The 18,169-nt window shown below is 43.4% G+C and overlaps 2 protein-coding genes across 2 annotated transcripts in view; one reads left to right on the top strand and one right to left on the bottom strand.

The window, feature by feature from the left end:
- RPS16 (ribosomal protein S16) overlaps nt 1-18,169 on the bottom strand; it is a 383,184-nt gene that overhangs the window by 203,588 nt on the left and 161,427 nt on the right. The window lies entirely within an intron of this gene.
- Nucleotides 8,090-18,169, top strand: part of PAWR (pro-apoptotic WT1 regulator) — a 75,883-nt gene continuing 65,803 nt past the window's right edge. Inside the window, exon 1 of the mRNA XM_069858189.1 lies at nt 8,090-8,580. Coding sequence (XP_069714290.1) covers nt 8,191-8,580 — 390 coding nt within the window. The 5' untranslated portion in view covers nt 8,090-8,190. The remainder of the gene's footprint in view (nt 8,581-18,169) is intronic.

Below are 18,169 nucleotides of genomic sequence, written 5' to 3'. Positions count from 1 at the left end.
ACTGCATTTCAGCGAAGGCCAAGTTTCTAAGTCAGCTTTCTGAGGAGATCTGTCAGCCCTAACTATGATTCCTTTGGGGCACAGTTTTGTGCCTGCTGCACTTTTCTACTGCGTGCAGCTCGTCACCTGCATGAGGTTAGAGCAAAAGGGAGCAGTAGAACAGTTCAACCAAGAGGTACACAGAGAGAATCAAGAGACCTAATTCACTTTTACTGGCTTTGTATTGGTCCTTCAAAAAAAGAAATCATAAGAGGGCTGTTACTTAAAAAAATCCCAAACAAACAAAATACCCTGAAGGGTTGTGAATTGTAACCAGTACCAAAAAGACACAGACTGACAGTAAGCCAGTAACCACTGGATATGGTTTCTAATTATTCATTTGTGTGGTTACATTTGGAGATACAGAAAGACGGGAACCAAATTGTCTTTGGTGTAGACCAAAATGTGGTTAACAATGTTTTAAACTGTAATGAGACTTAGCTGTGTAGAGGTGAGTATGGTCAGAGGATGCTGAATAAGTTCTGTAGGTACTGTAAATGTACCAGAAATACAAAAAGGAGCAAAGACTGTTATTCTGATAACTTAAGGTTATCTTAAGGGTAACGTAAACACACAATACTATTTCTGTCCTATTAATAGGTACAGTCAGCTCTTCATTACCAAGATGACAGTATCTTAGGTGGCATAACAGCTCCGTAACCTGCTGGCTCCCTTGCTAGCTAAGATGGTAGGTGGCCCAGCTGCCCACGCAGGGTATCCCTAAGAACTCAGAAGTCTAGAGGACAATGTAGCATAAAAACATGACCCAGAACACACCCAAGGCTAGCTTATGTCTGGAAGACTAGGTGAACTCTCTCTCGCTTGTGAAGGAATGCAAAAAAAAGCAGAGCACCTCCATTTCGAAAGCAGCTCATTCCTGAAAGTGCAAGTGTGGAGACTGGACTACTAAGCCAGTGTACAGCTAAATCCAATGTCTCTGTGTTACAGTCCCTGGTATTCTTACTGTGAAGCAGCATGGACATTCTGCAGGGGTGTTTTAGTTTGACAGACTCAGTGCTGCTCAAGTGTGTCCAGGTAGCTTGTTAGCTTAGAAGATTTTCCCCACCCTAAGTCGCTTTACATTTACCTACATTAAATTCCACCTGCTACTTTATCACCACCAGTCAGTTTGGCAATTTGTTATTATATTTTTCACTTTCTCAGTTTGTTCTGTTTCTTTCCAATTCTTTGATATTGATAGATTCTCCATAAACAAGAACTCCGCTGCATGATGCTCCCTAGGTTCTTTCACAATAAATACGAAAGTGGGAGCCGTAATGGAAAAACTGTCTCCTCCAAGTGCTTCTTTTGCGTTGTGATCACCTCCTGGCCCTACTGATTTGCCATCAGGGGATTTGCTTCTACACCTTTTCCAAACTGGTCCTCAGGCATATTCATACCCTGACATACAGCATCCACGCTTTCCTCCTTTGTTTTCCCAGCCCTGTGAAGCTTGTCAACATCATTTTTTTTCTCTACCTTCTTATATCTCACTGTTTTGGCTTCATGTCTGTCTTTCATCCCTGCTCCTCAGCAAGTTGCTCTAGGGCACACTCACCTGCTTCACTGTTCAAATTTGTCCCAAGGGAGTACCTATTAGGCCAGATCAAGAGGTAGCATGGTTGCTCAATAAACTGTTTCAAAGCTATGTTGACTGAGCTTCACCACAAAGAGCAAGGAGCAGTAAGATAAGCCAAGTCATTGCTCTGCACCCTCATATGGTGCAGAACATGGGAAGCAGCAACAGACCATCTTACAGAGTGAGATTGTGAATTGTGGCAGCAAATCTTCTCATCATGTCTTTGATGCCATCTGCACAGATACTAAATCCGTTCCCATCCTCATTGTCGCTCCTACCCAGCAACTGCCAGCTGGAGACAGAGAGAAATTTCTGCACTAATTTCTCATATTATAAGATTAAATACTTCAAAATCTTCCTGTAAGTTTGGTCTTTTTGCCCTTCTCACACTGTATTCCTCCATCAGCTAAATGAATGAGCTTAGCTGCAAGAAACAATCCTAGTTTGTCTGTCAAACCAAACTAGCTCAAAGAAACTACATAGTTATTTTTGGTCAAATGATAGCAGAGTTCAAGAATGGTAAAACATATACAGAAACTAGACTAGAAGATGGACTCTAGGTTTGATCTTGAATGCTAGTACCTCCCGATAAATCCAGGTATTTCACAAAGCTCAGCTGTATTTGCATGCAAGATTTCAAACCAGACCCAAGCAACTGCAAAAAAATGTTTTAAGCATCCAATTCAGTAGCATGGCAAATAAGATCAACTTGATATTTCAGTAAAAGTAGAATTGTATGAGCTCCTCGGCGCAAGTCATAACAAAGTGATCTAGTTAAACCACTGGCTACAGTCACTACAACATAATGAATTGTTAGAACCTTACAGAGGAAAACCTTGCCAGGAAGTTAGCACTGTGACACTAAGCTCCAGTGAGGGGAAAACAAGAGTAATTTAACTAATTCCTGGAAGAAAAGGAAATAAAAATCCATGATGATAGACTGAGCCTCTTAGATTTAGATAGCACGCATAGTTCGGAAGTGGGAGAAAGTGGTTTTAAATTGCAAGGGATGGGAGATTATCTTTGTCTATAAAGAAATGCAAAACCAATCAAGACTAAGCGATAACAGAATTTGGTAGGTAAGAACAGATAAACCAAAGATTAAGAGAGAATTTGAGAAGCAAACAGTACAGACATAAACAGAAATAAAAACTCCCCCTACATACTTAAAAAGAAGGAAGCTACATAGAGACAAAATTTGCAATCAATTCACTGTCCAGAAATGAGACTACCAGCATCTCCATGTTACCCTTCGGAGCTTCACACCTTTCCCGAGATTCACTAGAAATGAATCTTCTTAAGTCATGGGAAAGAGGCCAGTCGTCAAGACTATGGAACACCACCTAATTTTTTAAACTCTTTGATCTGCTCTGACAGAGATATTAAATGTTCTGTTAGCGATATAAATGAGACTAACAAAGCGCGCAAGAAGGCCAAGAAGGCCAGGTTGGATGGGGCCTTGAGCAGCCTGGTCTAAGTGGGAGGTGTCCCTGCCCATGGCAGGGAGTTTGGAACTGGATGATCTTTAAGGTCCCTTCCAACGCAAACCATTCTATGGTTCTATGAGTCTATACTTGCAAAGTATGTTCACTGGGTTTTCCCTCATCCTAAGCACATGGTCTAAGGCAGCATGAGTAGCTGGAGAAAGAGGTATTGCTGCAATACAGCAGAGCATTGACTTGGAAAGGATTAGTAAGGAGAGGTTAAAAGGAAGAGTCAAGAGGGATAGTAGTGCTGTGCTTGAGGATTATTTTACTTTTAGTGGGAGATTTCACATTAGAAATGTCATGGAGCATAAGTGGGGATTTTACAGAAAGGTTAGAGGGAAGTAACAGTAAGAGATTTAAGATGAAAGGTTTAAAGAGAGGTTTTTGAAATTTTATGGGTAAAAAGAACAGCTATTTCTACAAAAAGGTGGCAGTAAGATTTCACTGAGTTGTAGCAATTTTAAGCAACAGCATTTATGGAAGGATAGTGCAGAAATATGCAGGTAGGTGGGTTAGTTGGGGTGCAGTGATGGGTGTGTGGATTATCTATCAGGTGAAGTTTAAAGCAGCAGAGAGAGAATATTTAATGGGACAGAACCAGAGCAAGCCTAATAAACCTAGTTTAATAAAGCACAAGTGATAAAGCAGGTAGAACAAGTATGTAACTGAAAAAGTTTGTAGTTGGAGAAGGAACATGAAGAATGCAGACTGAATGGACTTCAAAGGGGATCAGATAAGGGAAGCAGTAGATAGGTACGCTAAACAAAAGAGTTCCATGGAAGTTCAGGTGAGACAGGCAGCAGCAGGGTGAAGTCCAGAGGAGAAGGAAGTGTATGTTTGTTTGAGACACAGGCAGGCAAATAGAGTAATCTCAACAGAGGCTTTGGGGAGAGCTTCCAGAGATGGTGAAGAGGGAGAGAGGGAGGGAATGTTTCAGTGGAGAGCATACCGGCATCAGTGGGTAAAACAAATATTCACCAAACTCAGAGCACAGTTGTATAATAACAAGCAAACAGACACTGGGTAGGAATTTGGATGTTGTCTTTAATTTCCTTAGCCAACAGTACATTATTGTGTTCAATACCTTGTTTTCCAGCTGTTGAAAACTGCCACTTCAGAAAACAGTACAGCTCAAGTAAACTTGTACGCAGAACTTTAATAAGGCTGGATAATTTGGTTGAATCTCTAGAAGAAATTACAAAAATCTTAAACAGCTTGCAACCCTTCACAAATGAACCATCTTTAAAGTGCCCAACCCCAAAAGGCTCTTCATTTCCTCAAGATTTTAAGAATAAATTATGGGTTTTATTAAAAAAAAAATTAAGTTGTTTTTTGCCTGGCAAAGGAGATCAAGATTGTCCTCCCCAATTCTGGTGGTAATTAGACCTCTAGGGGAGAGTCTTATTCCATAATAATGAATATATAAGCCCCAATATCTTAAGGCTTAAGGATCTTTGTTGTTATTCCAGCTTAAAATGTAGCTAATAAAATGAATTGTATTCCTTAAGAACATCCTGAAGATTTTTTTCTTGGTAAGAAAAAAGTGCTGTTCTAAAAATGTTTGCAAGCTAACAAGCTGTCCTCCATTGTGGCAGAGGAAAACATGCAGTGTGATATTTAAACTATTTGGGACTTTATCCCTGAAAGCTCTCCGGCACAGACAACCTTATTGAGATGCAAACATCTGACAGTCAGCATTTTTGTATTGGGCACTTAAGCCCAATCTCACTCAACACAACCTAACTTCTATTAATATGTAACAGACTGTAAGGAACACAAAGCCTTTTTGCCACTGAAAAAAAAAAACCAAAACCCTACGATTTTTTTTATAGAATATTAGAGAAAAAAAAGTTAACAGCCATGGTAGATGCAGCTAAAACTTGAAAACGGCACCTCCTGCATATAAGAAAGGTGGGGAGGTAAGATGCAAAGTGAGGTGAGCAGCCCTGAGCCTTGCTCATTGATAAAGGCTGGGACAGAGAGAGGGGCCCAGGCAGCAGCTGGGGAGACCTGGGTCTATAGAAAACTGAGGGTATCCTAAGAACTAAAATACATTGTTGTATTTCTCCATATACTCAGCAAACTCCCTGCTAAGTCTGTTTGGGGATTTTCCCTCAGCCTGAAAGATAAGAGGTTTCATCTGCACTGAGAATCCTGATACCTTAACTTCCATGTTTACAAACATTTGAAATCAGATGCCACACCAAAAAAAAAAAAAAGCCTAAACCCAAACCAGAGCAGAAATGAGATGAGCTAAGTGAAAAGTCCAAGCTAAGTGAATGATTACCAGAAGAGCAGAGAAAGTTGGTAGGATGAGACAGGCCCTCTGCTGTAGGAGGGAATGAGGCAGAGACGTACCTACAGCGAACGTGGATACACGGACTAAGCCTGTTATTTGTACTGGAGGATGCAGAAAGCCTAGTGCCAAACATTTTGGGCTCCATTTTGCTACATAATTTTTTTCTAGTAGCATCTAGATAGTAGCATCTATCTATTTTTTTCTGTCAAAAGAAACCAAAAACTTTTGCAAAGTTTATATTCTGCATTCCTATGAATTCTATTAGCCAGATAATTCAGGACTGAATCCGAAAGAGAGAAAAAAAATGGTGAAGAAGTGACAATACGCTCCCAGCTATGTAAGCCCAGGCTAGATGCATTTCCTCTGCCTCTGACGGAACCTCATATCTTGTCCTGAGCCTGCTGGAAAGATAGCACCAATACACCCCTTCATTTCCCTCAGCCTGCCAGTCTATTGAAAGAAGTAATTTCCAGAAATCCACAATTTCATGTTGCTTTAAAGACATAGTGAGTTCTGCAAAACCAAAAAAAGCCAATTTTTCCATGCAGGTTTAGCCACCTGATCACCTCACCAAAGCACTTAACAGATAACCACATGCTCCCACTCCATTCCCTGCATGTTCCTTTTCCCTATTACTTAACCCAGCAAAGTTTCCCCACCAAAGGCTGTATTATTTATAAATGAGACATCTTTTGAGCCTAACTGACAGAAAGTCCTCGAATCCTTGTTTCTTGTATCATGAAAACACAGGCTCTTTCCCAACCTCCCGCCTGTGGGAGCGAGCTCCACTGAGTAACTTTGTTCTGCCACCAGAGGAGAGGACGAGAGGGTCACTTGCTGTGGAAGCAGCTCGCTTCATTCCTCTATCCCACCGCTCCCATTGAACGATCTAGCGAGAGCAGTGGCGTTTCCCTAATGCTGAACATCCCGAGCTTCCAGACCCGGTAGCATTGATCCCAGCTACCGGGCACTGAGCCCTGCACTGCAGGTTGTCCCTGTGGGTCATAAAGGGGTGGGGGGAGACAGCAACAGCCTCCTCCGGCCCCTCCTGGCTGGGATTGGGCAGTGCCTGCCCAGGAAACCTGCCTGGGAAGTGGGCACAGTTGGCAGCGTCCTGTTCCATTGCATCCCACCCCATCCCATCCCATCCTATCCCATCCCATCCCATCCCACCCCATCCCATCCCACCCCACCCCATTCCATCCCACCCCACCCCATCCCATCCCATTCCACCCCATCCCATCTCATTCTGTCTCCATCCCATCCCATCCCATTCCATTCCATTCCATCCCATCCCACCCCATTCCATCCCATCCCATCTCATCTCATCCCACCCCATCCCACCCCACCCCATCCCACCCCACCCCATTCCATTCCACCCCATCCCATCCTTTCCCATCCCATCCTTTCCCATCCCATCCTATCCTGTCCCATCCCACCCCATCTCATCCCATCCCACCCCATCCCATCCCATCCCATCCCACCCCATCCCATCCCATCCCATCCCACCCCATGTCATCCCATCCCATCCCATCCCACCCCATCTCATCCCATCCCACCCCATCACATTTCATTCTGTCCCCATCCCATCTCGTCCTGTCCTGTCTTGTCCAGTCCCGTCCCGCTCTACTGCTTAGACCGATACCAAAAATGTCTGCAAGTAAACTCTCTAAGACTTGTTTGGGAGTTTTAAAAAGCGAGCATCCTTTATCAGGGCCGGGCATCCTGCAGGAGCGATCTCCATCAATCCTGTGCAGCGAGACACGAGCTGGGGACAGAACAGATCCCCCACTCACACGCACGGGGATAAATTTTCCCATAAAACTTAGGCGTATTCTGTTACTTTCAAGGATTAACTTTAATGTCATCATGAACTTTGTAGCACACAAACCTCTTGCTCGCTGGGAGCCCCGGGCCGAGGGCAGGAGCGGCCGCGGCCGCTCGGCGCGGGTCGCAGCGAACACGAGGCGGCATCGGCCCCGAAGAACGAGCAGCGTCCGTGGAACCGACACCAAACGCGCTCTGGGAGGGACGTTCTAACTTTGAAAGAGCACGATCACCGAGATGAAACTTAACTCTGCTTTAGCGTAGGTGCCGAACACCCCGCGCTCCGCGGCGGCAGCTCCCGCCGGGCAGGTGGCGGCGGGTCGGGTCGCACCGCGCCGGGAGGAGCCGCCCCGCTCGGTCCAGCTCGGCGCTTTCCGTCCGCGCCGCGATGGGGGGAAAAAAGGGAGGGGAGGGAGGCGGGGGGCAGGCTCGGGAAGCCTTCCGGGAGGCGGCGCCGCTCACCTGGAGCCGCCGGGGAGCTCGGGCGGGAGGGAGGTGAGCGCCGCCCCGCAGCACCGGGCAGGCAAGCAGGGGCGTGCGGCCATCCCGGGGGGGGGGGGGGGCACCGGGAGCGGCATCCCCGGGAGCTCGGGAGCGGCATCCCCGGGAGCAGCATCGCCCCCGGGCTGGGGGGGGACCGGGAGCGGCATCCCCGGGAGTTCGGGAGCGGCATCGCCCCCGGGGGGGGGACACCGGGAGCGGCATCCCCGGGAGCAGCATCGGGACGGGTGCGGGTGCTGGAGCGGCGCCCCCGCGGTCGGAGGCGGTGGGAGCGGGACGGGCAGCGCCGCGGGACGGTTCGCGTTTTCCACTCCACCCCAACCCCTTTTGTTTCTCTCCAGGGCGTTCTCGGCTGCCCCGAGCCTCTCTCCCCGCCCCCGTGGCTGCCGCCCGCCCCGCCGGGATCGCTCCTCTCCGGGCGGCGGCGGAGGTGCCGGCGGGGCGCTCCGGCCGGGAACATGGCGACGGGCGGCTACCGCGGGGGCAGCACCACGGATTTTCTGGAGGAGTGGAAAGCCAAGCGGGAGAAGATGCGGGCGAAGCAAGCGCCGCCGCCGGCTCCGGGAGCGGCTGAAGCCAAAGCCGCCGGGGCCGAGCTCGGCGGCAACGCGCCCCCCGGCGGCCCCGCGGCGCCCCCCCCCGAGCGCGCGGCGCCCCCCGGCGGCGGGGCCGCCAACTGCAGCGCGGGGCGCGGGGCCGAGCCGGGCTCCCCCGGCAACGAGGAGAAGCCGCCGGCCAGGGGAAAGAGCTCGGGGCCCAGCGCCAGAAAGGGGAAGGGGCAGATCGAGAAGAGGAAGCTGAGGGAGAAGAGGAGGTCGACGGGCGTGGTGAACATCCCCGCCGCCGAGGTGAGGTGCCGGTGCTCGCCGGGAGCGAGACCCGCCGCCTGTGACACGCGTGATGTCGCCGTGTTGGGGTTCGGGGGCTTTGGGAGCATCGGGCCGAGGCTTGTGCCCCTGAGCGTGCGGCTGAAACGGTGGCGGTGAAAGAAGAAGGGCGGGTGGTGATGTGACAATCTCCAGTGGGTCCTTTCCCAAGTGACGGGGGACAGGACAAGAGGGAATGGCCTCAAGCTCCGCCAGGGGAGGTTTAGGCTGAACATTAGGAAAAAATTCTTCACAGAAAGGGTCATTGGGCACTGGAACAGGCTGCCCAGGGAGGTGGTTGATTCACCTTCCCTGGAGGTGTTTAAGGCACAGGTGGACGAGGTGCTGAGGGGCACCTTTAGTGTTTGATAGGAATGGTTGGACTCGATGAGCCGGTGGGTCTCTTCCAACCTGGTTATTCTATGATTCTATGATTCTTTCCAACCTAGTGATTCTGTGATTCTATGACAAGGGGGAATGGCTATAAATTGGAGCGGGGACGGTGAAGACTAGATGTTAGGAAGAATTTCTTCACGATGAGGGTGCTGAGGCGCTGAGCAGGTTGTCCAGGGAAGCTGTGGCTGCCCCATCCCTGGAGGTGCTCAAGGCCAGGCTGGATGAGACCTTGATCAGCTGGATCCAGTGGGAGGTGCCCCTGCCCGGGGCAGGTGGGCTGGAACTGGATGATCTTTAATGTCCCTTCCAACCCAAACCGTTCTATGAAAAACTGATTTATCAGCTCTGAGTGGATGTTCAGGTGCAAATATTATTCAGTTTGGACCCGAAAAAAATTTCCTGCACTGGAAAAAATGCAGTGGTTTAAAGAGCATTTTTTTTGAAGGCAGAGGAAGATATTTTTATCAGCCAACACCACTGTCCTCTGTGGTTTGCTACTAGTATAAAAATCTGGCACTGATTTATAATACTCCTAGAGGAATTCAGAAGAATGATAACTAAGTCTTTAGCTTTTTGTGCAGTTAATAAAAAAGGCCACAGGAAGCTTTGAACAAAGCTGGATTTTAGTCTGCATTTTTGCGCTAATACTGGTGACCACCATCACTGTACAAAATGCTTGTAGTTCTTTCGGTTAACATTATAGATTACTAAAATAACACTAGAAGATTTTTGTTTCTAAAGAAGGTGAAATCAAGTGCTTTCTACCTGAAGTCACCAATCCCTTTTTTGGCACATCCTGGGTACCTTCCCAGCAGACACTTTCATGCAAGAAGGTATCAGAAGGTGAGGAATGAGTTTTAGTAACAGCAGAAATCTTCTTATAATTGTGGTTTTTGAGACTAATTACTTGCAAAGTCTTTAGTTTGAGGTGAGCTGTTTTGGCATAGGTCTTCAATATCCTTGCTTTGGAAAGTGAGGAATGCAAGTGAGTTCTTGAATTCCCTGGCTTCCGAGCATGCAAGCTTCCTAGACTGTGTATTGTTTGTCTTATACAAAGCCCTCTAAGTACCTGCCCCCCTGTGCTTCTATGTGCTGTATCTTTATTTCCCTAAGCAAACTAGTCCTAGCCCAGTTAATAATGGTTTTGCACGTTGCAGCACACATTCTACAACGTTGTATTTCAAGGGCTCTCTTCTGTGCACCCCATGCCCCTTTTTGGTTGGTTTGTTTGTGTTTTGGGTGGTGGGTTTGTTGTTGCTCTTTGAGACTGGTGTCCTAGTTCTTTGAAGTAGTTTTCCTTTGCTGTTTTTTTAGGTAATGTTGTTTGGGGCTTGCTAGTTTGTCGAGTTTGGTGGTGGTTGGGGGTTTTGTTTGTTTTATTTTGTTTAAGTATTGCTCAAAATTCACTTTGCTTTCCAGGAAAACACATTCTTTGCTCAGCAGCATTGAGAAACCAATGTGTGAATTTGGTATTGTAGTTTCTGCTGCTTTGCTAAGGGTGGTTTATTTATTAAGGTTAACATATTTAGTCATTGAGAAAAAGGTTCTTGCCTGTCCCTGTACTTCTGAGGGCCTAATAACTTTGCTGCCTGTCACCATGTGGTGGTACTTCTTGGATGCTTCTTGTATCTTTATACTAATTACTTCTGTAACTAGCAAATAAGCATTCTATTGCACTCTCAGGATCAAGTTTTAGTAATCGTAGATATCTGCTGTACAAAATATCAGTGGGGAAGCTTGCTACCATGAAGTGTTGCATTTTTGACTGGCATATACTTATGCAAAGGTATCTCTTTCCAGTATTTCACATTTCTTAAATATTTTTAATCATTACCACGTGCATTCCTAGGAATTAGTTAACTAAAGAACACTAGATCATTCCTGGTGGTGAACAGCTTACAAAACTGTGTCCATCGTCAAATCTGAGTGACTACTTACAAATGAATTTTCTGCAGAGCATTTACTTGTACTGTCTTTCATGTATCTGTTTATTCATGAGAAAATATTTTAAAACACTGCTTCAACATGGTCAGTTGAAGTTCTTGGACAAAAATGGCCGTGATGTAGATGAAGACTTGTTGATGTAATGAAGTTCAAAATCTACAATACTCTTGTTCCTTGCTGTCTTTCTCATTAGATGCTAGGTGTAGTTTTACTGTGCTATACCTAGTGATTCGGTAGTGGTACATGCTGAATTTAACTGCTTGGCACTTGTAGCTCTATGTTTTAAAATATTCTCAGCAGGTGTTTTACTGTCTTTATTTTTCAAGAAAATAGTCTTTCTCTAGAATAGAGTTGCCATTTAACGCTAAACATCTTCCTTTTATGATCAGCGTGCTACTGTGGTGGAGAGAGATGATATGAGGAGTTTCTGATACTCTGAAATCAAAATGGGTAACTGTTGATAAAATGCACGCACAGAAGGTACATAATGCCTGGAAGCTTCTCTTCCCAAAACGGAACACAAAACCAGTTTTTACCCCAAAGAGGTAGGATCTAATTCCAATTGCGGTGCAGCTGGAGAATTTAATGATATGACAGGTGGTGGAATAAGGAAAGTAAAAGTTTGTGTTATCTCAGTTATTTTGAAATAGGCATGAAAAATGTTAATTTAATGATTGATTTCTCTTCTGCTCAATTGGAAGGCAAAGATCTAGGTCTTAAAGGGTTCTCAGTCTTAAATGTATTTTGTATTGAAGTCAGTGGAGGGCAGGAATTGTAGGGGAAGCTGTGAAAAGAGATGGTGACAGGTTGGTAGTAGTGATGACACTTTGTATTTAGAGACTGTTGGGATGGAAGAAAAGGCTGCTTTTTATCTTCTCAGTGCTAGTGCTTATCTAAGTAGTGGTGGCTTTTGAAAATGGCTTCTGAAATACCTGCAGCTTTTTTCCTTTTCAGTGGTTGTAAAGTAGTTTTATCGATAACTTGTTGAATCTTGAAAGTTGATGTCACTGTAAGTATTCAGTGCTGAGGGATTTTGGTTTTGTTGCCTCATAATGGTGCTTCAGGTTGTGAAAGGTAACTAAATTGCATGCAATTACCAGTACTGCATAAGTTTCCTTTTTTAAATATTAAGCCTTATAACCATTTTTAGCTATGTTAGAAAGTGTTACTCAGTTTGTAGGTATTCACTTGATGCGGGTGTTTAGTTTACTTGTATTACTTCTCATTTATAGCTGTGCTAGTGTCTATCCAAGAAACACACAGAGTTCCCCTGTGCCACACTGACAGTGCTTTGTGGTCCCAGGTATGGGACCAGAGTTAAGTTTTGCATTGTTACAGTAGTTCTTCTGTCCTGCTCCAAGCAAAACAAGCTTCACTGGTTAAAGCGCAGCTTTACATTTGTAACTGTTTACACCAGAGGGTTCTGCTGGCTTTTATGAACCACAGCCAGGAGAATAACAAGTATTTTTGTGGTTACCTTTTTAAAAGACGTGCATAGGTAATCAACATCTTGGCCCATCTAGGAAGGACAGCTAGGTAGTTGGGGTTTATTTAATATGCTTAGAGACAAAGTTGACGTTTTCACCTAACCAGGTGGAAGTAATCTAAATTCAGAAGTGTTCTTCTGTTACTAACAGGCTGACGAATGATTTAAAAAGGTATAAAGAACTGCAGTTGTCTATTTAGCATGTAAAGCTGCTAGATTTGAGACACAACAGTCTCCTGACACATTTGTAGGAGATGCTGGAGATGCTAATAGAGTAGGAGGTAGAAGAGGTTGAGTTGTGGAATCTGCATAGGATGTTCAGCCAGTCCGTGTTCATCTCTTGTCTTCTTATTAATAGCAGTAAGAGTATTGACTTCTTGAAACCACACTCCTGGCTTGCTGCCACGAGTCTGCCTACCTCTTTAGAAGGCTCTGCACATGTGGTGCTTGGTAGGTGCCATACTGCACTGTCTTGTAAGCAAGCAGAGAGCGATGAGCTGTTTCTTTGGGGAAGGAAGGAGTTCCTGCTGTCAAAATTCTCCAGTGTGCTGAGTTGCATAGTCTGACAGAAAGTTGCTGCATTCCAGTTGGAAAAACTTAAGGAAAATTTAGATTTCAGATGTAAGGAAAGTTTAAATTTCAGATATGTCAAGTATAGCAATTACTGGGTACATTGGAAAGAAATTTAAATCCTTCTCTGAATGGCTGGAAACTAGAGAGAGGAGCAGAATCCTGTACTAGTGGATGGACTCTTTTGACTAGATGTTTGCCTGCAGCAGTATCTTTCTTAGTGATTCCCTACCTAAGGCCATCTAGCCTTCTCTATACCTTAACGAGGTAGTGTCTTTGCATTGCCTACATCTCTGTGCATTTTCTTGTAAAAACAACTTGGTTCTTTTTGCATATGTTGTGGGGGAAAAAGTCTCAATAAGTGTCTGCTCAAAATACTGGGAAAAAAACACTGTCTGACCACTGATAGACTTGCCAGCCATGGAGAGGTGTTACTGTTATGGCAGGAGTCTGAAATATGTTTATTTGACCTGGATGAACATTTATGATATGTTAGACCATCGTCCTGCTTGCTTTGTCTAGTGAAGTCATTCATCTTACTATGGTTCTGTTTATGGTTCTTCCTTCAGGTGTGGCAGGGTGAAAGAAGTGATACCAAGCCTTTTCAGATTCTTTTCTTACCTTTTTTTTTTTTGCCATGATAAGCTTATATACTTATATTCCCTTTTTTTTTTTAAGGTAAGGGGAGTTATTTGGTCAAATAAATCACACAATAAACTTAGAAATCTAGAAGAATCTTCGTTGCAGCTTCTAAATCACTATGTGTGCACTGTCCAAACTTGGGGTCTCTGTGCTCTAGCATAGTACTGTTCTGGAGTAAGGCTGGGTGATGCATTATTTTTCCCGTAGAAAAGATACATGGAAGTTGTGTAATTTCTCTTCAGGAGGTGATATGGATAACTTTATTCTTGCTGAATTAAATAAAGCTGTTTTTGTAGAGAAACAGGGTGTAGACCAGTACCTAAAGCTGGAATTCACAGCACTCAGCTGGAAAGTACCAGTTCTTTTATGTATTTAGTTCTTTTTAATTCCAGCAATCCTTCCTACTGGAATCGGAAGGACAGTAATGCAAAAGTATCAGAAGCCGTTAATTTCCTCTCTGATTCTTTTGATTGTGCATTTATCTCCTAAGTGTAATTTTGGGGAGGTTGGTTTTTAAAATGATGATTTCATAGTTGGGTGTATATGGAAAACATTATTGAATGGTTGTTTTCTTCACTCTTCTGTTTTTGGGGTGAATCATCTGAAATTATATGGTTACTGGCTAGGAAATTAATTCAATATAAGTAAAGTGTTTCCGCTACTGTTGAGTACTGAATTCTACATCAAGAGAACTATTTAGTTTAGGTTGTAATTGGTGGTTGAAAGCTTGTTAATGTTCAGTCTTGCCAGTTACTACCTTTTCTTGCCAGTCTATCGTGTAGCCAGTAACCCTAAATAAATGCAGATGTTGTTTGGCTGACAATAAATATTCCTGTGTGTGCTTTCTAGGCTCCTTCTCCAGTACTTAAGAATAAAACACTGTCTGTCCCATCATTGTTTGTTCCTAAAGCCTTCTTAAAAGACAGGATAATCTGGAGGAAAAATATTGTACAATAAAGAATAGAAACAGCATGCCAGTTATACATTTGTGTATATATAGCAGAAATGGAGTGACTGTGGTCTCATTGAAAAGCACAGAGAGAGAAGTAGTGATATAACCAGGTATTTCACATAAATGAACTTGCTGCTAAACCTGACTATTTTTTCCAAAAGCTATGTGTAGCTTCACTGTAACAGGTAATTGCTTTGAAAATGTTTAATTATTAATGTTGTTTTATAAAAATTCCTTACTCTGATCCTCAAATTGGAAATGCTTCACTTAAATGATGGATTGACTTCCTACAAATCAAAAGGAAACTTCTGTTCCTTTGGCTGTTTGAAAACTAGTGGCTCGGGCATATAAATGTAAAATAACTTCACACTGAATAACTTCAAGAGGTTTAAACTAATGTCTTAAATATGAATAATGATACTGTGAGGCTGTATTGTAGCTGAAACGTCATACCTGCCTCTCATGATGGATGACCTGCCATGGGTCTGATCACGTGTTTAAAGTTAGATACTAAAGATTTTCTCAGCATTGGTGTATAATACGTTATGCTGTAATAGGCAAAGTATCATAACAGTAATGTAAGCTGGAAGGCATCTCTGTAAAAGCAGTCTAGTCCAGTCTTATGCTCAAAGTGGGGCCAGTTTTGATCAGGTTGCTTAAAGTCTTGTTTAGTAAAGCTTTGAATGTATTCAGCCTGTTAGGGCTGGTCTAAATAGCAGTTCTGCCTTCCAGCCTCTAGACCAGTCCCTACCAGGTTGGTGTCAGCCACATTGTTCAGGTTGTTAATAAAGGTGTTGCATATTATTAGCACTAATGTCAGCCCCTGAGGGATGGCATTCAGCTGGCTGGCAGTTGAGGTTTATAATGCTGATTGTGACCTTCTAAGCCTGAGGATGCAGCCAGTTTTCCACCAACTAAGAGCCATATTTAAACAGTTTGGCTTTAAGGATACCATAGGTACACCGAGTCAAACGCCTTTCTTCACCCTATGTATGTGAAGGAAACTTTCAAAGTTTCTGGAATTGCTGATGCAGGAAATCCTAATGTGAGAGCTGTGTACACTAATGGGGCTGAATCGTTAAAATTGTGTTTGTGAAGGGAAATCTAGTGTTTTCTAGTTTCTTTTTGGTAGTGGAAGCACTGGCAGCAGGACAAAAGAACAAGTAATTTGAAAGATGGCTAGAGGTCAGTCTGTCGTGCTGCTCTCTTGTATTATCTCAGGTAGATGAAGTTGTTAACACTTTGGAGAAATAATACTAGAATTATTTATTAAAAGGGCTGGGAAAAAAAGCAAAAAATACAACCCTTCTTCACTGAGTTCTACAGATGTAACTTTTTCTGAGGGTACAAGAGAATAAAAACCATGAATGGATGAATTTCCACAGTCATTCATAAACCACGAGAATCCTTGTGAATTGTTTTATAATTTCTCCAGACTTGCGTTATAATTTTCCAGCACCCGGTTTGTGCTTTGAATGTGCTATATCCCAGATATGTTACTTTCAAAAGAACCCAATTAAAAAACAAAACGAAACAAGCAAACCACAAAACCTCCTAAACCAAATAATGCTTTACCCCCTATGTGAAGGGAGCAAAAAACCCATCCCCCTAAAAATCGTCCAATTCTTGACTGCTATGCCCAGCAGACTTTCCTTACCCTATTTCAGTTTTGCTTTATGCAGCTTGAATATTCATGTATCTCTGATGGCAACATTGAGTTTCAGCATATCTTTTTTTTCTCTGCCACTTAAAATAAATGAGATCTGTGCCAGAAATGTAGCTTCTGTCTATCCCAGTAAGAGCTGGTGGGAAGTACATCCCTTTTTTGCAAGGAAAGGCTAAAACAAATCTCACCCCACCTCTAAATTAAATACACTAATATGAATTGATATGCAAACTATCTATTGGCAGAAGCTTCTTGTGCTTTTTACTTCATTGCGTCTCTTGAGCATAGTTGTTTTCTAAATCCTCCTGTAGCTCAAAGTGCATGGGGGACTTTTGGAAGGGTCACTGTTAAGTGTTCAGTTCCACACAAGCTTGTACTGATTTCTTAAAACTATCCTTATCTGGTTTACATTCATGACATATATACACACTCATGTATGTTTTTCTCTGCTACTTTTTTTTTTTTTTAAGTCGGAATTGTGTATTTAAAGACTTTCCAATTGCAAGACCGTAGGTGGACGACTATTTCCCGTGCTTCACGAGGTCATGGGAAATTAAAATACAAACCACAACCCTGATGTTTTATTTCAGGATTTTACTGCATTTTATCCGCTTGTATGTTGCTAGGAAGGACTGCATGGAACACTTAAGTCTCTTACTCCAGGCCTGCAAATGTCATATGCAACTCTGTTGTATAGTCTTACCACGTAATAATCATGTCATCTTAAATGTAACTGGGTTTTGTGTCTAATATAAGAGATCATCTTGGGTGAAGGTAAGCCTAAAAAGCAGAAAAACCCCATACCAACCAAACAAAAAACCCTCAGAGAAGCCAAGTAACAATGTGTCAACTGCAAATTTTGCCTATCTTAACTCTCCGCTGTCACCCACTTCAAACAAAAAACATGCTGGGCATGGACTTCACACAGTATTAAGGTACTGCTTCATCAGCAATGAGATAGGATTAATTTTCTTCATCTGAAGCCTGTGTAGATAACAAATGTTTTGAATGTCTCTAAGTCAGAGACTTTATTAGGTGAGAGACTTGTAGAAGCAGTGTAGTAGTCTGTGCAGATATTGATTCAAAGTGTAACTAAGGTTGGAAGAAACTTTCTTTAATCCAACCTGGTTGCTTATCCAGGCTTTATCCAGCTGGGTTTTGAAAACATCCAAGGATGAAGATGGCACAGCTTCTTTGGGCAACCCTTCCAGTGTTTGGCCGTCCTTATGATTAAAGTAATTTCTTTTGATCAGAACCTCTCTCCTTTAAATATAGTGTCTGTTGTCTCCTATCATATTGGACTCAAGTAAGCAGCAATTGTTCCCTCTTGACTGTTCCTTCTCTCAGGACTTTCTGACCTTGCTAATTCTTTTTATGAGACGCAGGAACCTGTGTATGTCTGCTGTAGTTGCTGATGTGTATTTTATACGTCATTTTCTATGTAATAAGCAGTTTAGTGTTTGTGGGAACATGGGATTTCAATTGAAACCTGCAGTCATCTGTAGAATCTCTTCCCACTGTATGCACATAAGGTGCATTTAATTGCTTTGTAAGCACTAGCTTATTTTCTGAAAAGAAAAAAAAAGTTAGACTGATTATAGTGGCTCTGACTAAGGAGCAACCTAGCTTGGTGTCCTGCTCCTATAATGGCATTAAACAGATGCATAGTAATGAAAAAGAATGTAGAAATCTTATCAGGTATTTCCTGTGAATTCTTTTTCTTGGCAGCTTGCATCTTGAAGACTTGTAGCATCAGATGAAGGTTACTAAATAAGAAGAAATTAAAACAAACTTAAATGCCAAGCACTCGTTCAGTCTCCCCTTGAACCTGTATAAACTGTTAGCATACAAAAATTCATTGGGCAGTAAGGTTCACGTTTCTAAGAACCCATATATGTGTTGAACCTTTTTATGA

The sequence above is a fragment of the Phaenicophaeus curvirostris genome, chromosome 1, assembly GCF_032191515.1.
Source record: "Phaenicophaeus curvirostris isolate KB17595 chromosome 1, BPBGC_Pcur_1.0, whole genome shotgun sequence".
Lineage (NCBI taxonomy): Eukaryota > Metazoa > Chordata > Aves > Cuculiformes > Cuculidae > Phaenicophaeus > Phaenicophaeus curvirostris.
This window is presented reverse-complemented; position numbering and strand designations above follow the sequence as displayed.